This window comes from Saccopteryx leptura, chromosome 7 (genome assembly GCF_036850995.1).
Source record: "Saccopteryx leptura isolate mSacLep1 chromosome 7, mSacLep1_pri_phased_curated, whole genome shotgun sequence".
In the NCBI taxonomy this organism is placed as follows: Eukaryota; Metazoa; Chordata; class Mammalia; order Chiroptera; family Emballonuridae; genus Saccopteryx; species Saccopteryx leptura.
Genome location: NC_089509.1, coordinates 114,280,992 through 114,304,634, shown reverse-complemented (window position 1 = coordinate 114,304,634; position 23,643 = coordinate 114,280,992). Strand labels below are relative to the sequence as shown.

At 44.6% G+C, this 23,643-nt stretch overlaps 2 protein-coding genes and 1 pseudogene across 4 annotated transcripts in view; 2 read left to right on the top strand and 1 right to left on the bottom strand.

Moving 5' to 3' along the window:
* COPS7B (COP9 signalosome subunit 7B) overlaps positions 1-15,510 on the bottom strand; it is a 35,937-nt gene extending 20,427 nt beyond the window's left edge. The window contains exons 1-3 of one of the 3 annotated variants that reach the window (XM_066345484.1): positions 15,304-15,510; positions 6,668-6,845; positions 1,153-1,228 (exon numbers count right to left, since the gene is read on the bottom strand). In XM_066345484.1, coding sequence (XP_066201581.1) covers positions 1,153-1,228; positions 6,668-6,829 — 238 coding nt within the window. In that variant the 5' untranslated portion in view covers positions 6,830-6,845; positions 15,304-15,510. Of the gene's footprint in view, positions 1-1,152; positions 1,229-6,667; positions 6,846-8,631; positions 8,720-15,303 lie in introns of those variants that run through there. The other 2 variants (XM_066345486.1, XM_066345485.1) reach the window with 2 other exon arrangements.
* On the top strand, positions 11,518-11,774 carry LOC136379050 (ATP synthase subunit f, mitochondrial pseudogene; annotated as a pseudogene).
* Positions 15,511-15,884: 374 nt separating the features above from the next.
* The window catches only part of PDE6D (phosphodiesterase 6D), a 49,163-nt gene continuing 41,404 nt past the window's right edge, over positions 15,885-23,643 (top strand). The window contains exon 1 of the mRNA XM_066345159.1: positions 15,885-16,119. Within this exon, the coding sequence (XP_066201256.1) occupies positions 16,070-16,119 (50 nt within the window). The 5' untranslated portion in view covers positions 15,885-16,069. The remainder of the gene's footprint in view (positions 16,120-23,643) is intronic.

Sequence of the window (23,643 nt, the reverse complement as noted above, 5' to 3'; positions counted from 1 at the left end):
CCCCCAGATTCTAAATTCTGAAACATCTAGCCCAAGGAGTGCAGGCAGAGAACTGTGGACCTGGATAATTACAGAGAAGGAAACTGAGGTACAGGTTATGTAATCTGCCAAAGGACACACTAGTGGAAGTGGAACTAGAATATAATGCAGGCAGTCTGGTTCCAGAATCTATGCACTGCTGCCTCTTTAGGGACAACAGAAAAGAGGGCACACTCATTGGCACAAGGTGAACGTAAAAAAAACCGGCAAGTGGCAAACATCCAGTCTGACAGCAGCAAAAAGAAATAACCAGCAAGACAGTGAGAAACAGGGGAAGTCAGGGCTATAGTAGAGAAGGCCCTGAGTCACAGCACTAAAATAAACTAGCAGGCTTTTGTCATGGTACTAAAATAAACCAGAGAAGTAGACAAAAATGGCTTGAGTGGAAGGTAAGTTAGCTTTTGGACATGCATACACCTCATTCCTGATATTTACTAATCTAATTTTAAATGACTCAAATGACCTACAAAAGAGAATGGGCTTAGTAGATTATGGAGTATTAGATTAATGGATACTAAAAATGACTACACAGACTTCAAACATGAATAAATGCTTATGACATAAGTGAAGAAAAGCAGGGTATAAAATTGTATACATAACCTGATGATACTGTACCTATACAACCGCAAACCCAAGCAGAGGGGGACCCAGCACCTTAAGCTAACAGCAGTTTAACACTGGAACAATTAGGACTGATTCCTCCCCCCCATTTCCCAAATTTTCTTGAATACAGTATAGCAGTATCACTTTGATATATATATTTTTTGATAATATTTTAAATGCTTAAAAACTTGATAAGTGGGTATTCTGACATTTCACAATGCTCCAAGTGTTCTATAAACACCAGGGCTCAAGAATATCTGACAAATAAACGAAGGCTATATTTATGAATGAGCATAAACACAGTCCCATTTTACCCACTGGCAAGTAAAAGGTGAGAAGGGAGAGTCCTCACGTAAGATCACCTACAGAGCGTAATAAAATGGGAAACAGCCAGGTCAAGAAGTTCCCACCCAATGCTCTATATCCCAAACCTCAGTGATCCTCGTGGAGGTAACATCCCAACAGAGGGGCATACTCAGAAAAGTCTTTGGAGGATCTCAGCCAACTCACCTATGTAGTCTGGGTATGTTCCATAGGCAAACAGGTTCAGCAACTGCAAATAGGCAGCGTTCGCTCCTTCTGCAAGCTGGGGAGGAAAAGAAAGCAGTTCACAGACCAAGCTGTCCACCAGTCACGGCAGTGTTCAAGCATGGGCAGTGACCATGCGCCCCAGTCTTATTAGCTGGTCCCTTCCAACATTTTCATTCTTTGGGAAAAATAAAAACAATTATTAACTTTTCTCTCTCGGGAATACATGTTTTACACTTTATACAGCATGCCCAAGAAACTGCTTTGTACACACACACCCCCAAAGTGGAAAGTAGTTGAAGCAGTTCAAGTGTCCACAGGATTCCCTTTCCAGTAAAATGCACACTGGAGCAGCCCTGTCTGCACACCAGCTTGGCAGGTAACCACACGAGCCACTGTCAATCCAAACTGAGCCAAGTGTAGGGTTGGTTCCAAGTTTCAGGACTACGTGTGGACTGTAACACTGGGAGAGATTAGCAGGGCACAAGGTGTGACAGAAGAGCCAATCTGGGACAGAAAACCAGAATATCAGGCTACCCCACATAAAAATTTTCATTAAAATGACTTATTCCTCACTAATGCTGGAGTCAAAGACCTATCTGTAGAAGAAACACGAAAACAACGCTATTCTGCCTGAACTGCTCTGCTCTGCTGTCAATGACCTTCACCGGGTGTTTCTTTTACTCACAGAGAGGGACCTGTTACTCTTCCAACTTACCAAACTCAGTCAAGTCTAAACAGGAATACCCCAATACTAAACAGGACACCAATGGTAATACTACTCAATTTTAACCATCTTTTTTAAAAAGGGTTCCAAGAACTACATCCATAATTTTAGACCATTGAAAAGTAACTAGCTTATTCCCAGCTAGTATACTGGGAAAACAAACTGAAGAAATAAAGGTGATTTGCTAAGCACCCCAATGACAGCAGGCATCCTAATGCCCCAGGCGACCTTTTCAGATGTATCGACAGCCTCCTGAGGTCCTGTGTCAAAGGTGGGAGAGACCATCAAATCTAGGCTCTCCCACGGGCCCAAATCAGTAAGGTCTTTCGGGCTTTAATTTTCATCCATCTTCTCTTAGTCAATTCTTCATAATTACAGGACAAGTTGGCATATCCACTCAGGCCTTCATGAACCTGATCTCTTTACTGTCTTTTTACCTTTAGGACTAGATTACCCCTTAGTCATCTCTTCTGTTGAAATGATCAGCTATCAAGCCGTGAAAAGACATAGAGGAAATTTTTTTTTTTTTGTATTTTTCTGAAGTTGGAAACGGGGAGGCAGTCAGACAGACTCCCGCATGCGCCCAACCGACTGGGATCCACCCGACATGCCCACCAGGGGGGCAATACTCTGCCCATCCGGGGCATCGCTCTGTTGCAACCAGAGCCATTCTAGCGCCTGAGACAGAGGCCACAGAGCCATGCTCAGTGCCCGGGCCAACTGTGCTCCAATGGAGCCTTGGCTGCGGGAGGGGAAGAGAGAGACACAGAGGAAGGAGAGGGGGAGGGGTGGAGAAGCAGATGGGCGCTTCTCCTGTGTGCCCTGGCTGGGAATCAAACCTGGGACTCCTGCACGCCAGGCTGATGCTCTACCACTGAGCCAACCGGCCAGGGCCAATACAAAGAGGAAATTTAAATGGTTAACTAAGTGAAAGAAGACAGTCTGAAAAAGCTCCATGCTGTATGATTCCAACTATGACAAGGGAAAAGTTAAAACTAAGAAGCCAGTAAAGCCTGACCAGGCGGTGGCACAGTGGATAGAGCGTTGGACTGGGACGCAGAGGACCCAGGTTTAAGACCCCGATGTTGCCAGTTTGAATGTGGGCTCATCTGGTTTGAGCAAGGCTCACCAGCTTGAACCCAAGGTTGCTGGCTTGAGCAAGGGGTCACTCGGTCTGCTGTAGCCCTCTGGTCAAGGCACATATGAGAAAGCAATCACTGAGAAACTAAGGAGCCACAACAAAGAATTGATGCTTCTCATCTCTCTCCCTTCCACTCTGTCTGTTCCTCTCTCTGTCTCTGTCACAAAATAAATAAATAAATAAATAAATAAGAAGCCAGTAAAGGGGTCATCAGATGCCAGGGGTTAGAGGGCAGGGAGTGAGGCACAGGAAGAACAGTTTCAGGCAGGGAAACAACTCCGCACGACTCTGTAATAGTGGATACGCGTCACTACGCACTCATCCCGTCCCACAGCATGTGTGACACCAAGATGAACTCAACGTAAATTATGGAGTCGGGGTGATGACGATGTGTCAGTGCAGGTTCCAAGCTGGTGAGGGACACTGGTAATGGGGGAGGCTGTGCATGTGTGAGGGCAGGGAGTATATGGAAAATCTCTAACTTACTATTTTGCTGTGAATCTAAAACTGCTCTAAAAAATAAAGTCTATTGAAAAAAAAGAAAGAATCCAGTTCTCTTCAATGGTTCTCGTAGCATTCCTTTTCCATCTCTGATATATTAAATTTTACTGAAAGCCCAATGTGTGTCAGTCTACATTTTTTTTATTACTATTATTTTTAAAGAGAGAGAAAGGAACAGACAGGAAGGGAGGGAGATAAGAAGCATTAACTCACAATTATGGCACCTTAGTTGTTCATTGATTGCTGTCTCATATGTGCCTTGACCAGGGGGCTCCAGGTGAGCCAATGACCCCTTGCTCAAGCCAGCAACATTGGGGCTCAAACCAGTTATCACAGGGTCATGTCTATGACCCCATGCTCAAGCCAGCAACCCACACTCAAGCTGGTGAGCCCTAGCTCAAGCCTGTGAGCCCGAAATTCAAGCCGGTGAGCCCACACTCAAGCCTATAACCTCAGGGTCTCGAACCTGGGTCCTCAGCATCCCAGGCTGACACTCTTATCCACTGCGCCACTGCCTGGTCAGGCTTGGTCTACACATTAAGCTCTAAGGAAACAATGGTGAGCACAATGGAACAATGGTCCAGCAAACAAGACTGATATTAAATAAAAATTCATAAATTCTCTGGCTGTCGCAGAGATGAGATGATGCCACGTCCACACGTCTGCAATGGACAGTCATGGGGAACGGCTCTAGTTTTCTGATCAAGAGGAATAAGCAAAAGTACAGCAGCAAGTCTAGTCATCTGAAGGCTGCACGTCCCGCTACCACGGGCTGATTCATCACAAAGCTGTGGGTGCTGAGCCAGCCGCCAACAGCAAAGGCATCCTAGTGGTTGTGAAGTGATGAACCGGCCAACAAAAGCCAACTTCCTCCTCTGTGTGAGCCTCGAGAACGCCCAGGCCCCCTCAGCAGCATCACACACATGATCCACAAGAAGTACTGCCCAGATCTGCAGACGGAAGCCATCCGCAGAGCCAGTACCATCCTGGCAGCCAGAAAGAAGCTTGGTGGTGAAAAGGACATCAACTCACCCTAGCAAGAGTGCCTGAACACAACCCCCAAAGTAATAAAGATGTCACCAGACTTTTACCTCAATCAGTAAATATAAAAATGTCAATCAATAAGTAAACACTGCCTGACCAAGTGGTGGCGCAGTGGATAAAGCGTCGAACTGGGATGTGAAGGACCCAAGTTCGAGACCTTGAGGTCAGCAGCTTGAGCGTGGGCTCATCTGGTTTGAGCAAAGCTCACCAGCTTGGACCCAAGGTCGCTGGCTCAAGCAAGGGGTTCTCGGTCTGCTGTAGCCCCACAGTCAAGGCACATATGAGAAAACAATCAATGATCAACTAAGGTGTCCCAATGAAAAACTGATGATTGATGCTCTCATCTCTCTCCGTTCCTGTCTGTCCTTATCTATCTTTCTCTCTGTGTCTCTAAAAAAATAAATAAGTAAACACAGTCATCCTCTGTATCCTCAGGTTTCACACTGGTGAGTCAATTAACCATGAATCAAAAATATCTGGAAAAAAAAATCCCAGTTAGTTTCAATAAGCAAATCTTAAATTAGCCACACACCAAGCATTACGCTGAATCCATGCAAATGAAGTGATGTGTAGGCACACCCTGCCATATACAAGGGGGTCAAAAGTAGATTTACAGGTATGAGCATGTGAACCACAGAGGTTAGTCTTGTGTTATTATTTATTATTTTATTATTTATTTGTATTATTTGTCTTTTTTAAAAATTGTTTTGTATCCTTATTTATTTTTTAGGTAATTTAACCTACTTTTGCCCACCCTTGTGGCAAATACTGTGCTATTTTATATAAGGGACTATCAGAATGAGGTCCTGGAACCAATTCCCCTCAGATATCAAGAGACAACCATAAAGAGTATCCAAGTAGCAAACAGAAGTTGAAAAGTACAGGTTATTTATACTTCTTTGGTCATTCTTCACTGGATCTTTTTTTTTTTTAAGTGAGAGAGAGACACACACACAGATATGGAGAGAGATGAGAAGCATCAACTCATGGTTGTGATACTCTAGTTTGGTTCAATGACTGCTTCTCATACATGCCTTGACCAGGGGACTCAAGCCAAGCCAGTGACCCCTTGCTCAATCCAGCAACCTTGGGATCAAGCCAACATCCTTTAGACTCAAGCCAGCGACCATGGGATCATGTTAATAATCCCACGCTCAGGCCGGTGACCCCGCACTCAAGCCGGATGACCCCATACTCAAGACTACAACCTCAGGGTTTCAAACCTGGGACCTCAGCATCCCAGGTCAATGCTCTATCCACTACGCTACCACTGGTTAGACTAGATCAGTGGTCGGCAAACTCATTAGTCAACAGAGCCAAATATCAACAGTACAACAATTGAAATTTCTTTTAAGAGCCAAATTTTTTAAACTTAAACTATATAGGTAGGTACATCCCTTATCAAGGTAGCACCCGCACGTGGTATTTTGTGGAAGAGCCACACTCAAGGGGCCAAAGAGCCGCATGTGGCTTGCGATCCGCAGTTTGCTGACCAGGGGACTAGATCATCTCATTTTTAAGATTCAACAACCAAAACTGGATACTCAAAGTTTTAATAACTACAATCAAACAAAGAAACAAACAAAGCAAAAAGGACTACTTCCTAGCTTGTCAGCCAAACCTTTTTACACATCTTCTTTACACAGGAATGATACATTCTCTATTCATGCCTATCTCAGGTTCAACAGCAAGCATTTTCTGCTATGTATGTACTTGACTAGTCTTCCTTGTCTATATTTGCACTGGAGGTTTTTGTCCCTAAGAATGCCTTAAACTATCCCTGTTAAAAAACATCAGTCCATTCTTTATATTCTACGTTCCTAACTTACTAGGTTCAGTTGAATTTTTTTTCCCTTTCAAATTATTAGCATCCAATCTAATTTTACCTCAAGTGCAAATAAAAATGTTGACTAGGAGCCCAGGACATCACCCTCGATCTCTTTCCGTCCCACCAATTCTCAACTGTCCCTCAACAGGGTACCTTACCGGTCCACAGTGCTTTGGCACTAAAATTCCTTGGAAACCTGGAGACTCAAAGGAAGGTTTAGAATAAAGTAGAGAAATTGTTTAGAAACTGCTCTTACCTCCTGCACATTGGCCAGCTCCAGCAGTTCTCCAAAGACATACACTCCCGGAGCCTCCAAGACTTGGCTTATGAGAGCAGTGAGGGCTGAGCCACTAGTACCTTTGGCTAATAAAATAAACTGTTCCAGGAGGTTACTTGAGGGTTTCTGTTCACCTGCCATTCTCTGGCCTTGAGATCTGTCCAAAAGAAAAGAGTTTCCATCATTTTCCCTTCTCCTTTGCCAAGTCCATGCTTATTTAATGTTCAATCAGATATCAGAATAATTGTATATTATTAAAAAAGGAAAAAGGAAACAGTCCCTGAGTCAAGAAGCTAAGACCACTTTGTGAGATGGGTAGGGTTCAACCTGAGGTTAAAGGGATTTTGTCCTAATTTTGAGGTTCAAAACACATAGTAAAAGCTACTCCATCCCCACCTGACCTTCTCCTAAAGACATTCAAGCCCTTAAACCTAAAGAAACACAAAGGAGTTTCTCAGTAGCTGTTTTATATCCACCTCATTTATAGACTCTTGTTAAGAAAAAGAGAATATCTTGCCCATTCACAGGTGGCAGATGTAAGCAAAAGCAATCAGTTAATTACAGCTTCCTGTGTGTCATCAAACTCCAAACTACAGCCAGGTACAGACAAGAAAAAGACAAAAACACACAAGAAAGACGTCTCATGTAATAAAATAAGTCACTTTAGCATAGAAAAAGGGGAGATATCATCTTGAAAGATAAGCAGCAACATATTCAAACTAAGAAAATAGATGCTGTGTAGGTGCATGAAAAAAATTTGGCCTCCTGGCCCTGGCCGGTTGGCTCAGTGGTAGAGTGTCTGCTCAGCGTGTGGAAGTCCTGGGTTCAATTCCCGGCCAGGGCACACAGGACAACCACCCATCTGCTTCTCCACACACACAAAAAAAAAATTTGGCTTCCTACTGATAAGAGACCTTTCACCAAACATGAATTCAAAATTTGTATGAATCTTCAAGAAAATAAAAAGATTTGAAAAACAATATTGTAATACCATCTTGAAAACATCAGGGACAGGAGAGTCCCTCAACTGTATAATCTAATCACATGCTGAGTGTATGTGAACGCACACACTGCATACCTCCTGTACAGGAATCCTGCATAAGAAAAGATCACTGCTCCATGATACGTATTGGGACAATATGATAAAATGAAAAGAGTAAGCTGAAGTGGAGAACAATTCAAAAAATAGTCCAGTGCAAGAGAAACTAAGTTTTCCTGGGGAGGCAGGCGTTTTACAGAAGTATTAAGAGAAACAAAGACATCGCCTCGCTTTTAGTTACCTAAGGTCTTACTGGAAACAGAAAAGGTGCCAGAGAATAAAGGTTGCTGAGAAAGGAGGGTAGAAGGGAAGGGAAAAGAAGAGAGAGGCGAGGAGAAGGTGGGAGGAAGAGGAAGAGATGACGGTTAGGAGAGAAGAAGGAAAACCTCCCTTCAAGTGGACACGTGTGAAGAGATTCAACAGAAGGGCCTGGGGGTGGGAAGGGATTAGACAAATGGGACAGAAATATCGGTCTCTCAAAAAAAATCTCAGCCTAAGGAGCAAAGCCCGTGGGGGCTAAGAGGTAAGGCGGCGCTGATAATCGCTTTCTTCTGGAGTGGGAGGGCCCGAGGGGGAGAGAGACACAGGCGTGATGAATTCCCGTCGTCGGGGGCGCTATTTTGATGGGTGGCAGAGGGGCAAAAAGGCAGCCTTTGAGGGTGGGAAAGAGAGAACAGCCGCGGTGCGGGAGCTGAATGGGTCTCAGGCTGGGATGGACTTCAGCGAGGGCGGGCCCGCGGCGTGCTCCAGACAGGGCGGCGGGTGCCGAGTGAGAAGCCGCGGGGCGCCCTCCCCGAGGCCGGGGCGGGGCGGTGTGGCCACAGGCTTTCTCCACCGCGGGCGCGAAGCCGGAAAGCCCCGACGAACATGGCTGGCCAGGTCCCACCTTCTCGCTGGCCCCTACCTGTCCTCGCCGCCTCTCCGTCCTCTAGGTCGCTGTCCCGGCCTCCCGGCGCCTGCCCGCAGGTTGTCAAGCGTCCATGATCGGCCCGGCGTCCGACGCTTTTCTACCTCCGCCGACCCATCGCCCTTGCAGCTCCCCCGGAAGCCTCCCGCTGCTGCACTGCAGTTCCGCCCCCATTAGGTTCCCCTCACTGTGTTCACAGTCTCAGACCTCTATCTAGTGGGGCCTGGCGAGAGAAGGGGTCCCTAACGAAATCTAGCCCAGGAATCGGGGTGGGCAAAGACCTGAGAAAAGGAATACAGCCTAGGCCGTACGGGGGCCCAAGTTATTACCATCACCATCCGGGACCTGAAATCTTTTGCGGAGTTTTAACACACAATCCCAAAAGCAGGAGCTCCCTATGGGGACTCCAGATACCCCAGGGTGTGAGAACATAATAAGCCTAAAACAACTGTTTATTAATCGTTTTTCCATATGCCAGGTGCCATACATTGTCTCCTTGAATTCTCATAATTCTAGGGCCTGTAATAGTATCCCCATTTTTCAGGTGAATTAAGCCTCAAAATCCAAAAGCCAGTAAGCAGCGAAGTCCACTTTGGAACCTAGGCTATCTGAAGCCAAGATCATATTTTTGACCCTCTGCTCAGAAAAAAAAAAAATTTTAATAAGCAAGAGACGGGTTGATCCAACAATGCTTCTGTGCCTGACCAGGCGGTGGCACAGTGGATAAAGCGTCGGACTGGGATGCGGAAGACCCAGGTTCGAGACCCCAAGGTTGCCAGCTTGAGCATGGGCTCATCTGGTTTGAACAAAGCTCACCAGCTTGAGCTCAAGGTCGCTGCCTTGAGCAAGGGGTTACTCGGTCTGCTGAAGGCCCACGGTCAGGGCACATATGAGAAAACAATCAATGAACAACTAAAGTGCCACAAAAAACTGATAATTGATGCTTCTCATCTCTCTCCGTTCCTGTCTGTCTGTCCCTATCTACTATCCCTCTCTCTAACTCTCTCTCTCTGTAAAAAAAAAAAAAAAAACACCAAAAAAAACAATGCCTCTGTGACCAAAATGCCATTCATTCATGGCTACACCTGGTACTTACCAACTGCCCTGGAAGCTGGCTAAAGAAGTGCTACATCACAACACTTCTGACCCTTTCAGTACAGTATACACCACACACTTTCGGGTCTTGAAGATAAAGAAAAGACCCCTATTTGCCTTTTTCACTTTAGCGTGCACATATCAAACAGGATAGATGCAAAGGAGCCTAACACCAACCCATTCATTTATTCAAAAATTTTTCTTTAGCACTTATTAGGTTCTAGAAGGTTGTATAAAGAAAAAACAAGATTCTTGCACTCAAAAAGCTTCAATGTGTTAAGAATTATGAGACAACACTTTGGAAGCACAGGAGAGAGTATGTTGGGAAGAAAAAAAAACAGGCATCTTCCAGCTAAAAAGGGGAAGAGGGCAGTGGTCACAGTCTCAGAGGTTTGTACTATGCAACATATACTGATGCGGGGGGGGGGGGGGGGGGGACAATGACTGGAACCAAGATTTCAGAAATGAGGGATGGAGCTGGAGTCTGGTCATCCTGGGTCTTGGAAACCACAGGTCTGGGACTATACCCAGTAAATACCTAAATACAGCAAAGTTCCTACTTAAGAGAGCTCACTGTCCTCTGGGAGAGACAGGCCTATCCAGCCATGACAGTTGCCACAGGCACCAAGGAGTACAAGCAAGGCTGTCCCTAGGGAGAGGTGATTTAAGGCAAATTTCTGGAGGAGATAAGGTTTGAATTGAGCCTGGGAAAATAAGCAAGCAAATCAGAAAGGGTGTAAGCCATATGAAGTAGTTTTTCTTTTCTCTTAAGAGCTCTAAGGAGCTAGTTAGGGTTTTTAAGCTGTGCAGAGGTATAAATATTTGCCATGTGAGAACAATCACACCAGCTGCTATAGGAATGGATTAGATATGGAGAGAACTGGAGCAGGGAAACCTTGCGGTGACTTGATATATTCCAAGTAAGAGACTCTGAGACCTTGAATAAAGGCAGTGGCAGTTAGGCATGTAAAAGAAGGATGTTGTTGGAAACATTTAGACCAGTGGTAGTCAACCTGGTCCCTACCGCCCACTAGTGGGCATTCCAGCTTTCATGGTGGGCAGTAGCGGAGCAACCAAAGTATAAATAAAAAGATAGATTTAACTATAGTAAGTTGTTTTATAAAGATTTATTCTGCCAAACTTAGCGAAAATCTGACATAAAGTACTCGGTAAGTAATTATTATTATATGCTTTAACTTGCTGTAACTCTGCTTTATAAATTTTATAAAGTAAAGTTAATTCCCTACTTTATAAATCACCATTACCGTGGAACCGGTGGGCGGTTATAAAATTTTACTACTAACAGAGATACAGAAGTGGGCGGGAGGTATAAAAAGGTTGACTACCCCTGATTTAGACCATAGAAGCTATCAGTGAAAAGCAAAGAAAGGGAAGGAGGACATCACCCAGGATTCTGGCTGGGGAGGGCAGAGTTGTCTGGAGGTGGTGGGAAGTGAACAGGGCTGCAGGAGAGGAGGAGCAAATCTGGTGGTGGAAGGAAAACAACTAAGTTCTGTTTGAGTTCGTGAACATTCTGGCAGTGCCTCCACTTCCTCCAGACTCCAAGGCTGCAGCTAAAGCCCTTCGCGGTCTGCCTCCTGCCTACCCTTCCAGCTTTGTCTTGCCTCACCCTCTCTACAGCCCACACACTCCAGGCCTTCCCATGCCCAACACCACGTACACTCTCCATCGCTCACAGCAGGGCCTCAAGCTTGCTCTAGCTTATTCTTTGCAAATCTCTTCTCATATTTCCATTAAAATCCTACCAACAACACGCTGAACTCCAAAATGACATCAGTAATACCACTGAAGGAGAAGAAACTCATGGATGTCAAACTAGGGGAGCTACCAAGCCGGATACTGATGTGGGATTTCACCCCTAAAGGCATTGTTGAAGCATTTCAAAGAGGTTACTACTGGTATTACAACAAGTACAGTTTATCAATGTGAAGAAAGTTAGCGTTGTGGGGGTTTCTATGGTACTGGCAGCTTCCATGCTTTTCAACTACTGCCATTCTTGTAAGGTACTCAAACATGAGCGGTGACAACAGAGTACCACTGAAGAGGGCCTGCTGTGGATTCCACATTCCTGACCATGACCTTTCCCCAGCACCTCTGAATCCTTTCATATCATACTTAATAAAAGATGACTGGTTAGAAAAAATTTAAAAGTAAAATCCTACCAACTCTGTACACAAAAGATTTCTTAAACTCTATGCAAAAAAAGCATTAATCATAAAAGAAAACACTTAACTATCGCACTAGAATTAAGAATTAAGAATTTGCCTGACCTGTGGTGGCGCAGTGGATAAAGCGTCAACCTGAAAATGTTAAGGTCGCCGGTTCGAAACCCTGGGCTTGCCTGGTCAAGGCACATATGGGAGTTGATGCTTCCAGCTCCTCCCCCCTTCTCTCTCTCTGTCTCTCTCTCCCTCTCTGTCTCTCTCTCTCCTCTCTAAAAATGAATAAATAAAATAAATAATTACATTTAAAAAAAGAATTAAGAATTTGTGTATGAAAAGACACGAGTGCCTGACCCCAAGGTTGCCAGCTTGAGCGCAGGCTCATCTGGTTTGAACAAAGCTCACCAGCTTAAGCCCAAGGTCGCTGGCTCGAGGAAGGGGTCATTCGGTCTCCTGTAGCCCCCAGGTCAAGGCACCTATGAGAAATCAATCAATGAACAACTAGGGAGCCGCAACAAAGAATTGATGTTTCTCATCTTTCTCCCTTCCTGTCTGCCTGTCCCTACTGTCCCTCTCTCTGACTCCTTCTACCACAAAAAAAAAAAAAAAAAAAAAAAAGACACGAGTAAGGAGAATGAATGGATGAGCCACAGACTTGGAGAAGATATCTGCAAGCATATATTGGACAAAGAACTCCAGGCTATATAAAGAACTATATATCGCCTGACCAGGTGGTGGCGCAGTGGATAGAGCGTCAGACTGAGATGCGGAAGGACCCAGGTTCGAGACCCCGAGGTCGTCAGCTTGAGCGCGGGGTCATCTGGCTTGAGCAAAAAGCTCACCAGCTTGGACCCAAGGTCACTGGCTCAAGTAAGGGGTTACTCGGTCTGCTGAAGGCCCACAGTCAAGGCACATATGAGAAGGCAATCAATGAACAACTAAGGTGTCCCAAAGAAAAACTGATGATTGATGCTTCTCATCTCTCTCCGTTCCTGTCTGCCTGTCCCTATCTATCCCTCTCTCGGACTCTTTCTCTATCCCTGTAAAAAAAAAAAAAAAAAAAAAAGAACTATATATCCATAAGACAAACAGCCCAGTAAATAAAACACTTGAACAAGCATTTCACAAAAGAAGACATTCAAATAGCCAATAAGCACATAGAATGGTTCTCAACACCAAAGACTTGTCAATAACAACTATATGTTATGAGATGTCACATTTAGCCAAAATGGCTAAAAAGAAAAGACTGACAACAGTCCGTATTGACAAGGATAAGAGTCAACTAGAACTCTTACATTGCTGGTGAAGGTGAAAATTGGTACAAACACTTGCAAAACTGGCAATATCTACTATTGCTGATCATACGCACAACGTAAAAGCTAACAACTCCTTTCCTAGAAATGAATGCAAAAGTCCACAAGAAGAAATATAAAAATGCTCATTGCATGGCCTGACCTGTGGTGGCGCAGTGGATAAAGCGTCGACCTGGAAATGCTGAGGTCGCTGGTTCGAAACCCTGGGCTTGCCTGGTCAAGGCACATATGGGAGTTGATGCTTCCAGCTCCTCCCCCTTCTCTCTCTCTCTCTCTCTCTCTCTCTCTCTGTCTCTCCCTCTCCTATCTTAAAAAAAAAAAATGCTTATTGCAGCTTTGTTAATAAAAACCAAATTTATAACTGATAACCTAAATGTCCATCAACAAAACAGATAAGTAGTGCTTTTTACGTACAATGTAATACTACTCAGCAATTTAAAGAAAAGCTACTGCTATATACATACAGATGAATTTCACAAAAATACTGACAAATGAAAAAAGCCATACTCATACTGTATATATTGTATGATTACATTTAAATTAATTTCAAGAACAGACAAAGCTGATCTACGGTAATAGAAGTCAGAACAGTATTTATCAGGACAAGAGGATGCAGTCCTGATTGAGAAGGGGCACAAAGTGTGCTGGAATAGTTCTATACCTTGATTTGGGGTGGGGGGGGATGGCACAGGTGTACACATATACAAAAATTGTGCCCTTACTATATGTCAAAAATCTAAAGGTAAAATTTTTTAACAGAGAAAAAAAAAATCCCACCCATCCTTCAAGTTCAAATGCCGCCTCCTCTGTCAAGTTTTGTTTTGTTTTGTTTTTAGAGACAGATTCAGAGAGAGAGAGAGAGATAGGGACAGGCAGACAGGAATGGAGAGAGAAACAGAGAGAGATGAGAAGCATCAATCATCAATCAATCATCAGTTTTTCATTGCGACACCTTAGTTGTTCATTGATTGCTTTCTCATATGTGCCTTGACCGTGGGGCTACAGCAGACCAAGTAACCCCTTGCTCGAGCCAGCAACCTTGGGTCCAAACTGGTGAGCTTTGCTCAAACCAGATGAGCCCGCGCTCAAGCTGGCGACCTCAGGGTCTCGAACCCGGGTCCTCAGCATCCCAGTCCAACACTCGATCCACTGCGCCCCGCCTGGTCAGGCCTCTGCCAAGTTTTGACAGCTGGAATACATCTTTTCATTAGAGCCTCTGTAGCATTCTGATGTCCTTTCTTTTATGCCATTTATCACAGTCCATCCTGAATCTCAGTGGAGTCTCCTTACTTCCCTAAGTAGATGATTATCTTCCTGGTGACAGTGACCATGTCTTTCACCTTTTACTAACAGAAAGCCTGGCCAATAAGAAAAGCTGAGAAGGCTGTTTGTTGAATTACATGGAAGGAAAAATTGAGTGGGTGCCCATATGGTGAAAGGGGGGACAAAAAGAGGAAGGCCTCGGTAAAGAAACAGGAGATCTCCAAGGAAACCCCAGCTTACTTACACTACGATTTTACCTACTTCCTGAAATCGCATCAAATGTCACCTTGAGCAACAAAGAATGAATCAAAACACCAAGTCCTACCTAGACTGAAGATAAACAAACATCACACTTACAGGAAATCCACCAAATAAATGCTTACCTAACCTCTGAGTCTCTCAATCTTGATGTGGAAATTTCACCAAGGAGAATAATCATCACATAGCCATGCTGCCAAAAATATCGCCAGCCTAGTGTGCAAAGAGCCCAGGCTGCGGGTCAGGAGACTTAGGGCCTAATTCTAACTCTGTCCCAACTTGCTGTGGCCGGTGAACAATCTCTTTGCCTCTGTGGGCCTCGGTTTCTTCATATTTAAAACGACAGGGGTCGGATTAGCAAATTCTCTAAAGTCCCTTCCTGTATCGATATTCTGGGTATATAATCGCTCTTTCTCCAAATCCAGCGCAGGAGCACAATAGAAAGCCCCGCAAAACACGTAAAAGGCGCTCCAGACCAACAAACCAACAGGATTTGAAGGAGTCATTTTGTTATATTATCTTTCATGGTTTAATCAGTTTTTTGTTTACAGTCTTACCACGATCTGGAGGAGATTTCTGAGTTCCATGTAAACAGAAGTTACCTCTCCGTGGGCTGTCATCTTCTTTAAGAGTCAAGAGGGTCTTCCCGCCTGGTTTTAACTCTCGGGATTCAGAAAACCAACAACCCTGACCGAGGGTTTATGGATTTGCGCACACTGCGCGGCACACTGGAGTCTAAGTTACAGAGGAATAGGGTTTATGGATTGCTGGGATTTGTAGTCCCTGCACCTCTTTGTTGCGCGCTGGGATCTATGGTTCTACGATGTTCCCCTAGAATGCTGGGAAATGTAGTCTCTGCCACATCACACAGTGCAACCTGCAGTCACCTCAGAGACCTAGTGTGCCCAGCGGCGGGAGCGCGCCCCTGGAGCTTATGCAGATCTAAAGCCAACCCTCCGCTGGGGCAAACTCTAGGCAACAACAACGAATGAAAAATTTGTCCTACGAGACTTCCAGGGGAGGGCCCTTCCCATCGACGCTCTTCGTCCCCCTGCGAAGCCGCTGAGTGTTTCTATTGGCTGGTCAGGATGCAAATCACCGAGGCAGGTTTTCTATTGGCTCTGGGGTGGGCACTCCTAGGCTAGGGGAAGGAGAAGGGATCAGGAGCGGGAGCTGAGGGGAGGCAGAGGCCGGTCCGGGTCTGCCCGCTACCGCTGCTCGCCCGAGGTCTCCAGGCCGGGCTGCGGCTCAGTCCTTCCGGGCATCGTCTGCGAGGCTCCGCCGGGCCAGCGTGAAGGAGCTGCGGGCGGCAGCTGCCGCATCATGTCAGCCAAGGACGAGCGTGCCAGGGAGATCCTGAGGGGCTTCAAACTGTATCCGCCCGGGAGTGGGGCGGGGCGGGGCCGGGCGGGGCGGACTTGGGAGGCGGCCCCTCCCGGAGGAGACGGGCCTGGGACGGGGGCCGCGCCGGGTGGGCGCCGGAGGAGAGGCGGCGGCGGCAGGGGGGCGGGGGCGGGACGGCATCGCGCGCCCCCGACGGGACCCGGCGCCGGAGGCGGGGAAAGGGGCGCCCTGAGGGAGGGAGGACGGGGACGCCGACGGGAGCCCTAGAGTGGGGCTGAGCGAGGCGCCGGACGTCGGAACCCGGGGTCTGGACGTGCAGCGCGGGTCCAAGCGCCAGCCCGCCCCGCAGAGCCCGGAAGGGGCTGCGGCGTGCGGGGCAGCGCCGGGAGGGGCGCGGCGGGCCGGCCCGCGAGCCAGCCGCCTGCGGCGGGAAGCCCCCGGGGGAGCGGGCAGAAGTCACTAGGGGCGCGGGACCTCGTCCGAGACGGTGCAGATGCCCGCGTCCAGCTCGCTGTGCTCTCCCTGCCCCGCCACCGCGGCCGGCGGCCGCAACTTCTCTCTCACCTGTGGCTCCGTCCCGGCCGGAGCGGAGGGAGGTTCGACGTCGCCCCCCGGCTTGGCCGGGCCCTCGGAGGCACGCGGCGGCGCTGCCCCTCCCTCCTGCCCAGTGTTCTCTCCCGCGGGGTGCGAGCCGCGAACCGGTGCGGGGCGTGCGGGGAGGGCTTGCGCTGGGGCTCCGGGCACAGGCGGTCCCGCCCCCCTCTCGCCCGCCCTGGGGCGGTTCACGCGCTGACCTGGTGGAGCTGTCCAGCAACTGCTGCGTGACGCTGGGGACACACTAGGATGTACTGTAGTGGGATGGAGAAGCCACTGACTCGGGCCTGTGGTGGTGCTACTTGTGCAACCTTCTGTCCTTCATGCCGCGAAGAAGCTTTGTGTTTTCATCACGGAGTGTTAATCTGTCACCGTGTAATGCGGATGAAAAGTATACCATCCTGGCCCTGGCCGGGTGGCTCGGTTGGTTGGAGCGTGATCTGGAAGCGCAGAGCTTAAAAGTTCGATCCCCGGTTAGGGTACATACAGGAACAGCTCGGTGTTCCTGTCTCCCTGTCTGTCTGTCTGTCTCTTTCCCTGCCTCTCTATAAAGTCTATATACACACCATCCTGTACAGTCCCATTTTACGTTTTCTTGCTGACCTTAATCTCTTCTCACATCCTCTGCATACAACATGGAACATTCTTAAGTTCTTCTCTGAGTGAAAACTTCACTGTTCTCTGAGTTGTGTGTTTTCACGATACCCATTGCAACCCTGCAGATTTTAGTTGGCTTTGTCACAATTGGAAACCAAGTTGGTAGTAAATTTTAGCACACAAATGCAAAAAAAGTTACAGGACGTTTTGGATGTACAAAGTGAATGTTCCCAATGGCAGCTGACCTGCTGTGCTTGTTTTAAAACACGGAAGGCATCGTCACCTTTGCATACTGCCATTCATGATCAACTTCCAGTACTTTATGTAGTGAAGTTTAGTAACCACCTCTTTTATAGCTCCCTGTAGCTTTCCCTGGTTCTCTTCGTAATGGGACCCGTAAGTGGACTAGGATGGCTGAAGTATTAGAAAAGCTATAACATGGATTTTGTTTTTCCCTTAAGTAATTTATATTGTATATTTAACATGTATATTGTAGACCATAAACCAGAGACTATGGAGAATTGTGGTGTTTCAGAAGTATTTTTGTCGAACTAGAATTTACATATTGCTGAGAAACAAGGAAGGGTCTTTTTAATGACTTTTGAACATAGCAGAAAGGGAAAGTTTGAGCTTTTCGCCTTCAGTCTTGGCTCGTGAACCTGTTGGGAAAGAGACTAAAGGACAAGTATGGAAAACAGTAGAAAGCAGAACCTCTGTTATCCCCCTAGAAGGGAAGGTAAATTGACCAAGTCAGTGATGATGTTAGTGGGTCACGAAACAGACTTCGGGGAAAGGTAAACTGGACTGATTAAATCATGAGGGGAGCAGCCACATGAAAAAGTTAGCATGGGAGCAATGGAATGCCCATCCTCTGGTCCCCATTATTGGCATTTGAGGGATAAGAAAAAAAGAAAGGAGTTCTAGGACTTGCTACTACCTTCAGAAAGAATAAAAGTAATGTTTTATTAAGAAACTACCTGACTTTTTTCTACCTTTTATTGGGATAATTGTTTTCTGAACTTTCTTTTAGAGTGTTTCTGTAAAAAGGGTTTTGCCTACAAAAGAAAATTGCCATTCTACCAACAGTGTTGATAGTAGACATTTTCCACCTTGACTATTTTGGTCTTTTTAATTTTGGCCAGTTTGGACAGCAAATGATACCTTGTTTTAGTTTGTATTTCCCTTGGATCCCTAGATCCCTGGAGAGGTAGTATAGCATAGTGGTTAAGAGCTGTACTGGACTGTAGGGCTACGCTGGCTGCTCTGGAATCCCAGCCCTGCACTCCTGGTTTGTGTCCCTGAGCAACTTCTTTAACTGCTGCCTCAATGTCCTCATCTTTAAATGGAAATAAAAATAGTACCTATCTCATGGGGTTGTTGTGACCCTAGGCAGAGCACTCAAACTATGAAATTCAGGATCCCTGTCATTGCCTCTGAAGGTTGTTATGAGGATTAAACGAGACTGCATATAAAATGCTTACTATAGGGTCTGGCGCATAGTAAGTAATAAATGTTAACTGCTGTTATTATTTGTTTTATTAATTATTATTAATAACAGTAGAGATACTATTACTCTACAGCCATTATTTTTCTGAGTTATAACCAATGTCTTCATGCTATTATTCTCTTTTGCTGAGAAAAAATATATTTCTGTTTCACCTCTTTGAAGAAATAATTCCATTAATAAGCATTGATGTATACCTAATGTTTTACCTTGTTTTCTAGGAATTAATCACATTTTAATTTATGACCAAAAGAGAACTAGTTTGGCTCAGAAGTTTTCTGAAAGCACCTTTAATTTGTGTTCTTGTACTTTCTCTTTATAGTTTGGTCCTGGAATCTACATCCTGTTTGTCATAGCACCTTGATCTTTGGCTTTACTTCCAGTCAAAAAAAAAAAAAAAAGTTGGCTTTACATCTTCTATTCACTTAGATTTCCTTATTAAGAATAGTGAACTGTTGAATTTTTCTTGAATGTCAGTATTGGCTAATAGATGCCTTGGCCAACTGTTAAAAATGAGTTTGGGCCTGACCTGTGGTGGCACAGTGGATAAAGCATCTGCCGGGGCTTCTGAGGTTGCCGGTTCAAAGCTCTGGGCTTGCCCGGTTAAGGCACATACAGGAAGCAACTACTATGAGTTGATGCTTCCTGCCTTCTACCCCTTTAAAAAAAAAAATGAGTTTGGGCCTGACTGGGCGGTGGCGCAGTGGATAGAACATCGGACTGGGATACAGAGGACCCAGGTTCAAGACCCCGAGGTCGCCAGCTTGAGTGCGGGCTCATCTAGTTTGAGCAAAGCTCACCAGCTTGGACCCAAAGTCGCTGGCTCGGGCAAGAGGTTACTCAGTCTGCTGCAGCCCCACGGTCAAGGCACATATGAGAAAGCAATCAATGAACAACTAAGGTGTTGCAATGAAAAACTAATGATTGATGCTTCTCATCTCTCTCCGTTCCTGTCTGTCTGTCCCTATCTATCCCTCTCTCTGACTCTCTGTCACTGTAAAAAAAAAAAAATGAGTTTGAGATTTATAACTTCCTGAAATATAGTTTTTGTCTGTCAATCAAAGTTTTGGGAAAGCAACTAAAGCATACCACCCATACAGCCAAAGAGCTCTGTTGCTCACAGATTATGTTGTCATGAACTTCATGTAGATGGTGATTGGTAGTTTATTTTCCAGGACAATCACGCATGGGCTCTGAGAAGTTGTTACTGTTATCCTGAATGGATGAAGTGATATAAAGTCCCTGTTTATCATGTTATTTAGGATTTCTAAACAGGCATTTCTGTTATCAAACTTTTGGGAGGAATTTAGAGTATAATCAGATACTTATAGTTTTCTTCAGACCTTCTAAATTTCTTTCCAGGATTTTATATCTAATTTATATATTATAATGAAACATTATAGTAACTTATGGAGAAATTGAATAGAACCCAGTAAGACTGTCATGGAAAATTCTGGTTATATCATCACTGTATTTAATGAAGGGCTAGCAATGGTGCTTCGGTTTGGCAGCTCTAGGTTCTTATTAGGTTTGACCTCACTTTTGCCTCACAGGCTTCCTTTGCCATTACTCTTCAACCACAATCCCCATGATAGAGAAGGACTTGACTTCGGAATGTATAGATCTATCCTTATTCCTGAGCTATTGCATCATTGGAAGGTTCTTTAACAGCCATCTTATCTAGCAATCTGTTCCAACCATGGCTTGAATGCTTAAAATTCAAATTGTCAAGATTTTCTATTTTTTGCTTTTGACCTGCAGTAATTTTAAAGCTGAGAGGAAAAGCATATATATTTTTTCTACAGTTCAGTATCCATAAAGATCTCACTGTTTATAGCAAAGAAGGTGATAGTCCCACTGTAAGCACATACATGAGGAACTTGCTTAGTGTATAATGAGGGCAGTGCACAGCTAAGTGGACCTGGTCACGGAGAGGGACAAAACTATTCTAAAGCAGAAAAATTGATGTGTTCTGAGTGGCTCTCAGAGAAATACAAGACTCTAGAGTAGCAATCACAGGGTACAAAGTTTATTTAGCCCAATTTTTAACACTTAGAGATACCTGCAAAAACCTACATTTTCAAGAAAGTATTTTAAGCAGCAGATGGATACCTGTCCATCAAAACTACTGCAAAGGATGCCTGACCTGTGGTGGCGCAGTGGATAAAGCGTCAACCTGGATAGCTGAGGTTGCCGGTTCAAAACCCTGGGTTTGCTGGGTCAAAGCACATATGAGAAGCAACTACTATGAGTTAATTTTTTCCGCTCCTCCCCCCTTCACTCTCTCTCCTCTCTAAAATCAATAAGTAAAATCTTTAAAAAAAATAAAGAATATTACAGAGGGAAATGATGTATGCATCAGATAAGGTATTCGAGTGGATGATCTTCAGAGGACTAAATCCTTTTACAGCACTGCAGTTCTTTGATTTGGTGACAACCTTTCTTTGTTAAAAAGAATTCTTTTATGCAAGTATTTCTATTAAGCTATGTACTACACCTAAAATAGGCAAAACATTTTTTGTGATTTAATGTACCATAATTAAAACAAGCTATTTCCTTTTTGGTTTTCAGGCCACTCCTAGATATTAGTGACAAAGTATTGTGGATTCACTGATTCAGAGTCACAGCAATTCTTGCCTCCGAATTTAGATAACATGTACAGAACTAAATATAAATAGCTCTAATATAAATAATTCTATAAACATGGCCACAAGAAGAAAAGGGATGGCCTAACAAGATCTTATATTCCTATATTCTTTTTCAGTTTTTCAAAGCACTTTGATACATTATCACAACAACTCTATACATTATTATCCACACTTTATAGATAGAAAATTGAAGATTGATAAGGTTATCACTCAAATAAAGGCAGAACCTTAATTTAAATATGGTGTGTCTTTCTGTAAATTATTTTCTGTGATATACCATAATGCCTCTCAGGAGAACTTTTGCTATATTACTGATTTTGAGTTGAAAATTTTTTCTGTATTTAAGTCACAGATTTATTTTTTACTTTAAAATTATTCTCTTCCATTGTGGTCATATCTCCAATTTCTTTGTTTACACTCAACTCTCAGATATAGAGGGAAAGATTTAGCATAGAATAAGGAAGAACTTTCTAACAATTAGAGTTACCCGAAAAAAAGAAATTTCCAGAAGATATTTAAACAGTATGTATTAGCTAGAACTGCTAAAACAAAATGTCGTACACTGTGTGCCTTCAACAACAGACATTTATTTCTCAACAAGTCTGGAGGCTGGAAAGTTCAAGGTGCTAACTAATTTGGTTCCTGGCAGGAGCTCAGTTCCTGGCTTGCAGATGCCCACTTTCTCCTGGTGTCCTCACATGGTCGAGAAAAAGTGTATGGACAGATCACAGGAGAGTCATAACTGCACATGTACAGCACCGCTATCTGTGTGACAGTTCTGTTTGGAAATGGTTTTTCATGGACAGGTTGCTGCTAAATGAAAGATTTTTAAAAAGCAACTAGTTCTGAGACATTAGACCGATAACGTTCATAGAATAAGAGGTGGGAAATTTAATGGTAAGCCTTTGCTTTTGAGCCATCTGTAGCAGAGAGCTCTGGCTGTAGTGCTGCCACTTACTGGCAGTTCATTCACACTTTTGTTAGCACTTTCAGTGCCAGGTAATCTGCTGACCACAAGAGATGCAAAGCGATAAGCCAGTTTCGTATTCAAAGAACTTGTACTGTATAAGGGAGAGAAAAAGAGAAATTAACAATCAGAATATAATATGTGCCTGATTGGTGATGGTGCAGTGGATAGAGCATTAACCTGGGATGCTGAGGTCCCAGGTTCAAAACCTCATTGAGGTCACCATCAGAAGCGTGGGCTCATCCAGCTTGAGCATGGGGCACCAGCTTGAACATGGGATTATAGACATGATCCTATGATCACTGGCTTGAAGCCCAAAGTTGCTGGCTTGAGCAAAGGATAACTGGCTCTGCTGGAGCCCCCCAGTCAAGGCACGTATGACAAGCAATCAATGAACAACTAAAAGTGCCACAACTACAAGTTGATGCTTCTCATGTCTCTCCCTTCCTGTCTTTCTCTCTCTCTTGCCAAAAAAAAGAAGAATATAATATGATAAGTGCCTACTAGTATAAAGTACTGTGGAACCTCAGAGAAAGAGTGACTGCTGCTCGGATAAAGGCGTTGTGGAGGACTTCAGAATTGTCATTTGAAAGGGATCTTGAAAGATGAGTAGGTTTTGAGCAGTTTAATTTTTCTGATACTGGAGAGGAACAGAGAAAAGTGAAGGCATGGAAAATGAGGAAAGAGTTTCAGAAGGGAGTTGAGATTAAGAATGAGTATCAAAAACAAGTCCTTGGAATTGCTGGAAATATTATTCATTCAAAGAATATTTGAGACTCCACTGAGAATCCCATGATACCTTATAGATCATTAGTGATCTTTTTTGAGAATAGTTGATATTTGAGGAAACAAATTATAATCTGCCAAGATTCAAAAATGGATAATAGTTGAGGAAATAAACTCACCAAGAATAGATAATTCTTTCAAGAAATCTGGTGATTTGCCTGACCAGGCGATGGCACAGTGGATAGAGTGTAGGACTGGGATGCGGAAGACCCAGGTTCGAGGCCCCGAGGTCGCCAGCTTGAGCATGGCCTCATCTGGTTTGAGCAAAAAGCTCACAAGCTTGGACCCAAGGTCGCTGACTTGAGCAAGGGGTTACTTGGTCTGCTGAAGGCCCACAGTCAAAGCACATATGAGAAAGCAATCAATGAACAACTAAGGTGTCACAATGAAAAACTGATGATTGATGATGCCTCTCATCTTTCTCTGTTCCTGTCTGTCTGTCCCTATCTATCCCTCT